Genomic DNA, 10,685 nt, shown 5'->3' with positions numbered 1-10,685 from the left:
CGCACACGCACACGCACACGCACACGCACACAAAATATAATTCTGGATATTCAAGAAGAAGAAGACATTAAAATAAATTTGAAGATTTTAATATATCACCGAGGGAAAGTAGTATTTTAACAATTTATAAATTTTAAAAGGTATAAAAGATTTTCGAAGCATTTCAAAATTCCAAAAAGTTTTCTATATCTAAATATTGGATAACCAATTTTTTAATTTTTGTATCTGTATTTTGTAATAAAAAACATTATTGATTAAATATAAATAAATAAAAGTTAGATTGGAAATAAATTATAAAAATAAATTAAAGTAAATAAACATACAAAATAAAGAATTTAAAGGATTGTAGTGAGAGATATATTGATAGTTGGAGACTATATTAAAATGGAAATTTTAGAGGATATGTGTAGACAGAGAATAAAAAAAGGATATGGGACACGAGAAATGCGTTGAAAAGAAGTAACAACTTGAGCTTTGATATTTTTGAGTTATGCGAATGGCATAGAAGTATCGATAAAATCTGCGCCTTGGTATAAAAGCACATCTAGTGATCTCGTTATATTGCAGCAACAACGTCAACATACAGTGCATGGAGAAGAGTTGCCCTACGTACTGGGTGTCCCATTAGACAACAGCAAGTATAACTTACGGAGTCGATACGACATCAGAGAGTCGCTGTTTTCAGAGGCTATTATGAATTGGTGGTGCAGTTTTGCCTACATCGGGTGAGTTACTAAGAAAAAGTGTTTATAGCAATGAACCTTATACATACGTTTATTATGATTTATATTTTTCGATATTTAGAAATATTAAGTTAGTATTTTTAATTAAAAAGTATTTAAAACTTTTGTAAGATTAAACTAAATGAATGTCAACATCTTAATTATGTATTAGTTTAAATTAATTTTTATTTTAACACAGTCCGTAATTATTAAATAAAGTTTAAAATTATAAATATTAATGATGTAAATTAAAAAAATTAATTTAATTTATTTGAAATTCTGACAAATTGAAAATTTATTCCTCTTGTGCGGTCCTAATTTTCAGAGATGTTTAAATTTTCATTCAATGCAGCAAATTATTATTATAAATAAATTTAAATAAAATGTAATTAAAATTTGCAGAGATAGCAGTAATAACACAAGTTTAATAAAAAAAATTTGGAGTTTAATGCAAAATGGAAAATGACGATCACAGTGCGCATTAAAGTTAAATTAAAGTTGGTACTAAAAGTTAACATATAAGCGATGGCAACCGCATAGAAACAATTGTATTTAATAACAAGTGCCGAACTATTGTTGTTGCGCGTTGACGTGAAAATCCGTAGTTGGTAAAGTTGAACTTGGTAACATATGTATCCGGAAACGTGATTTTCAATTAACTAAACATTCAGGCGTTTAATTAAACCAGACTGTAATGTATTTTTCCGTTGTACGATTGAACTTTGTAAGCATATCTCAATTAAAAAATAAACTATGTAAATAATTTATAGAACGTTATAAATTAAAAGGCAAATTACAGGAATAAAATTTCAAAAAATTCATAATGTTTATTTATAAAAACAAATTAGTTAAAAAAAATAATTATAATTAAAAACTTTTTATTATTAAAGAAATATATGATACTTTGTGACATATAACCTATGTATATATACTTGGAGAATATACGTAATCTACAAATAGATCAATACTTTTGAAATTAATTTTTAAATATTACGTATTTATACATACTTATATATTTTTTAATTACAAATACGATTTTCGGTATAAGCAATTTTAATTCATTTTAAAATATTGTTTTGCTTTTAACTGACAATGAGTCAAAGGTAGGTATCTAAACCGATTACCGAACTTGATCGAGATCGATAGTACAGACTTTTTTAATTCCAAATTCGATAATAGTGACATCTTTGATTCATTTCTTACATTATATTACATATCGTTCTGTCTCACTCAAATGTATACATCTGTCCGTATCTAACATATACCAGCACCATCTATCGCATGATCGCGCAACTACTACTACACGGAATTTCGACTCTGTTAACATCGGAATTCTATTCCGAGTCTTTGCAAAGCATGTAATTTCGTTTTAGGAAAAATATTTTTTTCTACGCTTTAAATCTTAATTCCACAAACTCAGTAGTGTTTGTTCAAGTAAGCTATATTCCGCTTCACGTTTATTTTTAATCTACAAGCTGCAAAACTTTTATATGAAGCAACTATTAATCTCAGATAACAGTTTAATTGCCAGAAAAAGTGAATTTAAAAATTTTTTTCCGATTTTCTCGTAAAATCGTGTTTTCCGGGATTTCTTTTTATGCGTTCTTTAATTCTGTAAAAAAAATTTTGGAATCTGTGAAGCCAATTTGGAAACTTCTCCTAAAACGTAATTGTGGTAAAACAAGACTCCCTTTAGGATCCCCTTAATAGCTAAACAGAATATAAAATGTTAGAAAAATAACATTAGAATGTAATTCCTGATTGCAACATAATTTTATTTATTACTGTGAATATACAGAAACATAAAAATTTATAAATTCTGCCAGATAAATTGTTTATAAAATTTTTACTATGCTAAGTGACCAAGTCTTTCATCTTTGTGTAATGTACATGGATATACATGCATGCATTACATATACATGCGCGCATTCAAATTTCGGTCTTGTATTGGCTCGGCGCAATTTGACGCTTGTTATGCTGATGCTCGATATTGTCGAATTAACGATCCAGGGAATCGGCCGTTTTAATTTGCGCGATGAAAGCAGATTATTCACAGTTCCGAATTATTTCGATATTTCGTTTTACTCGACAAAACATTCCTCTTTATTCAGTTAAACAAGCTCAATATTCTCGATATAAAGCCAGGCTTTGTTTAAATGGGAAAATACCAAATTTCTAGTTATGTTAAAAATTTATTTGCAATTGTGAGATGTGTTCCTAGAATTTTTAATTACATTAATAGTTTTAAGTTAAGTATGCTCAAATTAGAATATTTGAATCTGTTATTCGTAACAATTAACATATGTTATCAATTAATCATTGATATTTTAGCATTAGAAGCATCTTGTCGTTAAAATTTAAAAGAACACGATTAACAAATTGAAATTCAAAAATATAATACTAAATGTAACATCTATATTGCGAAAAATATACTGAATATATTGAATTACATATGACACTATAGTAGTACCAACGTTTTTTATTAAGGATTAAGCAAATAAATTACTATAAAGATAAAGATAATGGAAAACCAAACATTTTGTCAATAAAGGATATAATTATTGAAAAATAAAAAAATTCAAAAATTCTACCTTTTACACAATAGATATAATATTAATCTAAAAAATAAAGATTAGTCAATATAATGATTAATCGATGCTTCTGGTTAAAATATCAATTAAAAATAAGTTTTGCATTTTAATTTTACACAGTTTTATCACTTTGTATACGTCATTTTGTTCCTTCCTCCACGACGATTTGTTTCTTACGATACAATCTCGTAGAACTATATTTTGCATTACAACTATACGCCATTTTTTGTCAGACGCTTTGAACACATGGCTTGACTAGAACGTACATACCTATGCATTACCACGGTGACAGAACTCAGAGAGAACTGGGTCAGTGCAATTAAGCAAACAAAGGTATTTAGATTTAGCGGTGAACGTTGCGCGTTTGTAAACGCCGCATAGTTGATCGATATTTTATGCGTTACTGTATCTATCGTAAGTGCGCGTCTCTTTGCCATAATAAACGACGCGCAGCATCTGTCCCACAGCACTGTCAGTGATAACGAATGACGGGGAAAAACGATCTTTTTGTTCCACGTTGTGTGAACGCTGCCACGCGTGATCGATCGGATACATCGCGTTCATTCAACCAGTCATTAAAAAATTATTTTCCGACGTACTAAAACCGTCAATACGCGCAAACGAACTGTATTTTTAAAATTAATAGAGGTTCCAAAAAGTCGATGGACACCAAGTTATCCACTGGATTACAGTATTGCTATTCAATATTTTAAATATGAGAGCTTATTTTGGATTGTACCATCATTCAATAAAGAGATTTAGATTTCACGTTTGTTAGTTTTAAATTACAAAACGTTCTTAATATGATAATTCTAAAAAGAGTATTCTGAAAATTTTATAAAATGAAATTCTATAGGGAATCTAACTACACAATATCTTTACAATAACAGAAAGAAAATAGTATCGAGTATCCCTATGGACTATTCTGGATTATCCGATATCTTTTTCTCCTATATCATTCCAATTTCCTGACGATATTAATCCCAAGCTGCCCTGTACGACCTAACAAAAAAGTTATTGGGCGTTTCTGCAGCTACATTAATCATTTGCGATTATTTATCAAAGAAATCATTCGAACCCACAGGAATCCGAATATCGCGAAGCGATATCCCTACCTGACTAACGTGTTCAAGGAATGGGGTCAATATGATATCGAGTGGCCAGAATATGATCCTATCAATCAAACGTATTTCAATTTAAGTAAGTTAGTAAAAATATCGGTATTAGTGCACCTCAAAGCATGTGTGAGTGCTAATAAAAAGAGTTTATATTGATGAGAGATTTGGAATTTATTTTTCTATATCATTTTACTCTCTACATTTATGCATCGTGTGATCGAATAATGATAAAACAAAATCTATTATCCCAAGTTTGGTTTATGTCGAGAATTATATTTTACGGCATATTATTTTATTTAGCATATTACACAATATCCTCCCCTGCACGCAGCTATACCGCCTAACGTAGGTGCGCACTATCGTTCGGCGGAGATGCAGTTCTGGAATGAGGACCTGCCCAATCTGCTCAGGCACCCGAATAAAGACATTTCGGGCCCGACACGACCGAGAGGACCGCGACCACAGATTCTTGACTTTGCCGATGGGATTGGCAAATATGCCAACAATACTGCCAATCGGAAGTACGAAAGCTACGATACTAGGTCAGTAACAAGACCAGCGAATTAATTTAACCCTTTAACGTTTGAAATCGTTGAATGTACATAACCGTTAAGATAAGTTCTCAATTTGGATTTTTAAGATAATCTAATAAAAATATTTATATGAATCTACAATTTATCCAAGTTTTCCAAAAGTAAAATTTACTTTTGGAAAACTTGGAGTAATAATTTCGAAAAGAAATTAATTTGAATTTAAATAATTTGTTTAATTCCACACATGTAGTTTTTAAATACATATATAGAGTTATTATTGTGTTTTTTTATATCTTTATGAAGAGTTATATGGGTTGTGCAAGACAGGTATACATCTCCGTCTAGCATCACGGATTCTAGCACGGAGAAGGCGCCATTTTCAACTTTGGTTACAACGGGTGGGAACGTCGGCGAGAGTTCGACAATAGAGCCGAGCACGTTAAGGACCTCATCGGCTATGATGATGGTGATTGTTTTCTTCGTAGTGTTTATACTGATAAACTTCACAGCTTTTCTACTCATCTATTATAAGAAGCAGAACATGAAGGGAAAGGAGAAATCGTTGAAGAGACGAGGCAGCGAGAAGAAAAACGACTCTGTCAAGAGATCGAAGACTGATAAACACGAGAACCATTACGGCCAGATAGGCTACAAAAGCGACAGCAAGCCAGATTTGAACGATGTGATAAAGAACGACAAGGCATACGACAACAACTCCAACTTTGGACGCAGATCGAAGCTATCGAGGCAGAATTCTAGCTCCACCATTGACACTCATATCAAGGTTAGAGAATGGATTCAACAGGAGATTGTGCATAGGTCAGTGAAACTCTAAACTCTAAACTTTTTTTGCATGATAATAATTAATCTTTGATGTTTTTTGTTTTAAAATATAATTATGAATAACATTCAATCTATTATAAGTAATGTATAAATATCAGTATAGTTGATAAATATCAGTAAAGCTTTTATTCTTTTGTTTAAATTGAATTAATTATAAATAATTAAATACAAATAATTATTATGAAGATTAAAGTTTGATATACTTTACTTATTTATGAATTGAAACTCTTTGTCCTTTTAAATTTTAAACAGCTTTATTTCATGAAACTACTTTATTATGTAATTAATTATTCGAGAATTTCTTTAAAAGATTTCTACTGTCTAGAGAAAACTTATTCTTTAAAATTTCATGATAAAAAATGCCATTTGCAGAATTACACTTTCAAATGAAGTTTAATGTAATTTATGTGCTTTCGATAAAATAAATAACTTAAACTAATTTATACGTTCTATTAAATTATTCGCCATTTTAATGTCATTCTACCGTACACCATTCGATGCTCTTATAGGAGTCAACGTTTTGAACTCAATTTGTATGTCTTTCCTAATTGCGAAGAGCTGAAGATACTCGTAGAACGCTTACCCTCGCAAATTCGTCGATCGCGGTAAGGGTTGTGCGACCCAGTAATCCAATTAGAGGTTCCGCTTAAAGAGTAGCTTTGAGACGTGGCCCGTATCACTCAAATCAGGAAATTCAGTTCCCTTTCTCTCTTTCGCTCTCGAATGTTTCGTTAGATGTATTGACTCGTGGAAAACGTTGGCAAGTGCTGCCCTACAAAGTTAATTGAACTCGACTTACAGTTCGTCTCTCGTTTATTTAACAAGCAATATCTGGTTTGCAAATCGCAATATTATTTTTGTTTTTACAGCATTAAATTTAAAAAATACTAACAGAAGAAAATACAATTTAGAGGAAATGTTACGTACAGACACAAAGTAAAAGAACTTGTAACATGTATAAATTGCATGTTAAATATTTCATAAAACATTTACATTTACAATTTTAATTAAATTCCTTTAAAAAAGAGAAAAATTCTTTCTCTGAGTTATTAAATAGACTTTTTATTTTCGGAGTACATCATAATATTTATTATGTACGTACATATCGTTTGTTGGTTCATGAAATGCAGCTGTAACATACGATGTAAAAAATCGTAAAATTATATCTGAAATATGTTCAGTGATAAATGTGCATTATAGAACATTGTATATGAAATAAACAAACGTAATATATCATTAAGTAAATGTGTGTGGCAAAGTACCTTTTTGCTTGTCGGCATAACGTACAAGATTAAAAGTGATTAATTAGCCCCGGGACGTGAAAGTGCAACCGCTATTATTACTGGTTGTTACCAAAATTGCAAAATTAATGCGTACCTTTCATTTGCGAAATCGTAAAATGGTATTCTATGATCAATAATTCCCAATAATTGGACGCAATAACTGCTCAATTATAACAGCTAGTAACATTATCTAATGGTATTAATTTTGAATTTTGCGTAAAATTTACAGAAACATGTGTTGTTACACTAATTCGCATGGTGGTTGCTTCCTTCAACTGAAACATCTATTGTTTATTAGTTGAATGTTTAAATGTGTTTTACATCAACATTATAACGCTGATCAAATAAATTTTTAAATAACTTTCTATTATAAAAGTAACGGCTGAATTCGCTACTATTGCTGTAAAAATGTAACAATGTTATTGTTAACGACAGAAAAAAAAGTAAAAAATGTTATGTATCGTTACCGAAAGAAAAGTAACAGTAACAGTAATGATATTAGAAGTAACACGTTACTTTTGAACTCTGTTAACAACATTATTGTAATAATTACATAATTTTTGAATAATTTAAACTATATAAACAATTTTATAATTAATAATATAAGGTAAGTTAGTGTTGAATTTGAAGAGTTTCTTACTGTATTTATTTTATTGGTTGTGTAAAAAATGTTTTCAAAACACTTTATGAAATCGATCGGAGTTTTATCTTTTAGTTCTGTTTTGTTCGTATAGATGTTCGCCGAGGTTTTTACGTAAAACGCGGGAAACATTACAGAAAGAGCATCAGGAGAAACTGACTAAACAACAGCAAGAAGAGAAGCAACGCTTAGAGGAAGAAGCGTTGAAGGAGAGAAAAGACGAACCGATTTACGATGAGAGTCCGGCATTGGTTGTGCGCCCTGGAAAAAAATTGAAATTGCCAAAAATTTCTGTGGCTATTGACGCTACGCCAGCGACCAGAACAGAATCTATTCTGAATCAAGTGCCGATCGAATTAACAAAGAGTATCGAAATAGCTAATGAGCCAAGTCCACAGCAGCTGATGACTCCTGAAGTGGTCGTCATAGAGCATCATCATTCTAGGAGCGATCCTCTGCCGATGGAGAACGTTTTAAAGACAATGAAGCCGAATTTCTCCACTCCCAGAATCTACGAGTCTGATTCCGGAAGCGCGAGCAGTCTGTATGCCAAGATTAATCCTAAACTGAAGTCTCGTTTGCCTCGTCCTGGTCCGGGAACAAATATTGAAGTGTTTTTGCCTGAAGAATCAAAGTACGAAGATCCTCACGACGAAGAGATCTACATAAAAACTGGACCAGTCTTAACGACTTTTGGTACAAACGATGTAAACGTCACGTGTCGGGAACCGACCATAGAAAGAGAATGTATCAGTCCTGAGGAGGCTTTAAAAACAATAAAACGTCGAAATTATCCCAAAGTATTGCCAGATATCGAAAAGAGACGATCACTTCCGGCGCCTAGTAGTCTCTTTGTACCGAAACAGTACGCAAATTCGTTACAAGACTATAAGAGTGGTAATCGTGTGAACTTATTTTCGAATCTACCACCGTTACCACCTCCGAGAATATTTGGAGCCTCCAAAAGCCTAGAAACGAACGGTTTCTTCGCCGAAGAAAATGAAAGTCAGATCGAAGGTGAGCCGATGACGACGAACCTGCATGTGGGTCCGTTACTAAAAAGGCCAGACACTGGCAGAAATAACTCCGATCCTAACATAATCGATTCTTTGGAAGGAAATAGAAATGTCCAGGCTGGCGGAAGTGTGGATGCTATTTATGCTAACCCAAAGTGCCCGCTTCATGGGAGTCAATATCCCTTCTCACCGACCTCGCAGAGTGTCGATGGCGATCTCGGCAAGTCTTCCGGGCTTTTGGACGTGGGCAACCCAAATTGGTACAAACCGTGCGAATCGTCAGGCATAATGACGTCGACCACATCGGAACCACAAATCGTGATCAGCAAGGACGAGAGAAATGCCGCTGGTGCTGTGTTGCCCACGGTAGAACCAAAGATCGTGATCACGCCAAGAGTAGTTAATCAATGTCAAGTCAATCGACAACCGAGTCCAACAGCGCATTCTGAGGATAAAATCGAGCACGAGCTGAAGACGATTGATCCAGCGCGAAACGGAGGATCATCGGAAAGTTCAAATACTTCCGGTGGTTCGATGATTTCAAGAGAAACGGAAAAGAGGGAGCCGCGGATAATCATCACGGCGCGAGAACCGAAGAATTGTGCCCCGGTGGGTAGTCTAAAACAACCGAAGATCATCATAAAGCCAACAGCGACTCTACCGAGGAGCAGGGATAAGAGGAATATACCGAAGGTGTCAGCCATACCGTCGCCAGAACAGCAGAATTGTCAGAACAGCGAGCGAGATAGGGCTCTGGAACAAAAGGAAAAGCCGTCCCTGAGGGAGAAGCCAAAGGTTACGAGGATTCCGTCGTTTTCACGCAGGAGGGAAGAGCCTGTTATTGAAAAGCCGTCGTACATAGAGAAGACAGAAATCGCGCCGAGAGTGGAGACGCCGGCCAGTAAAATCACAAACGCGCCATCGACATTCGACGCCAAGTCAGGCATACCGACGCCAACGACAACGATGATGCCGAAGAGCGAGAAGACCTCCAGCACGGACTCGTCGTCCGCCAGCAACGGGAATTCCAGTAATTCGAATACCGGTACGATCAAACGGAAGCCAGCGAACAAGAAATAATTGGCGGGAGCCAATTCGAGAGCCACGTGTTATATCCCGTCCTATTTCGCAAACGCGTAGATGGAATGCAGATGGGTCTCTACCATTCCGACCAAGTGTCGATGCAGTCCTGCTGGCGCCCAATCTCTTCCACGAAACATTCGCAAGTGTGTGCATATTCTGGTAATGGTAATAAAATTAACACAACAATTGTTCTTTTTACGTTTAAATTAATTTTAAATTGTTTTAAAGCTTTTTAAAATTAATTCTTATTTATATTAAATCCATCAAGATTATTCTTAATTAATAGAATTAGTATTATTTATTACTATTCTAGATATAGACGTTGCAATAACGTGTGTTAAACAACATTTTAGCAACGCTAGCATTTTGTCCAATTATAACTTTTTTTATTATCATTATTATATTAATTGTATCATACTATTTTTCTATGACTAATTAGAATTATGCGACACACACATATAGAAGATAGACGAAATAATTTGAACACTTATGGGAAATATACCTACTATTTATTTTACTACTTGCTTTATTAATAAGTAGGTTGGCCTATCATTTATATATACTTTTAATACACATTTTAACTTTGTTGGAATAGAATTACACAATGCCTGAACAGTTATCAACATCTTATGTTTCCTGGCCAATACAATTGTCTAATTTAAATATTATCGAATCATATTTATAGTTCTGAAGAGCGGAGTAAGAAAAGATTTTCTTTCAATATCTTTTAAGTAATTAGAAGATGTTCTGTTAAATGAACTATTCAGACATGTATGACTCTATTCCACAAGGATAGAATCTGTATTATTGATTAATGGTCACTCAACTTCTTATTAATAAAACAAGTAGATAGTAT

At 33.4% G+C, this 10,685-nt stretch overlaps 1 protein-coding gene across 1 annotated transcript in view; it reads left to right on the top strand.

The window, feature by feature from the left end:
• Window positions 1-10,008, top strand: part of LOC108726095 (uncharacterized) — a 51,759-nt gene extending 41,751 nt beyond the window's left edge. Inside the window, exons 9-13 of the mRNA XM_018453472.1 lie at window positions 568-725; window positions 4,398-4,513; window positions 4,763-4,973; window positions 5,292-5,783; window positions 7,825-10,008. Of these exons, the coding sequence (XP_018308974.1) occupies window positions 568-725; window positions 4,398-4,513; window positions 4,763-4,973; window positions 5,292-5,783; window positions 7,825-9,826 (2,979 nt within the window). The 3' untranslated portion in view covers window positions 9,827-10,008. The remainder of the gene's footprint in view (window positions 1-567; window positions 726-4,397; window positions 4,514-4,762; window positions 4,974-5,291; window positions 5,784-7,824) is intronic.
• Window positions 10,009-10,685: the final 677 nt, after the last annotated feature.

Source organism: Mycetomoellerius zeteki, unplaced genomic scaffold (assembly GCF_001594055.1).
Source record: "Mycetomoellerius zeteki isolate Tzet28-1 unplaced genomic scaffold, Tzet1.0 scaffold386, whole genome shotgun sequence".
NCBI lineage: Eukaryota > Metazoa > Arthropoda > Insecta > Hymenoptera > Formicidae > Mycetomoellerius > Mycetomoellerius zeteki.
Note: the sequence above shows the minus strand (reverse complement) of the source record. Positions and strands in the feature narration are given on the sequence as shown.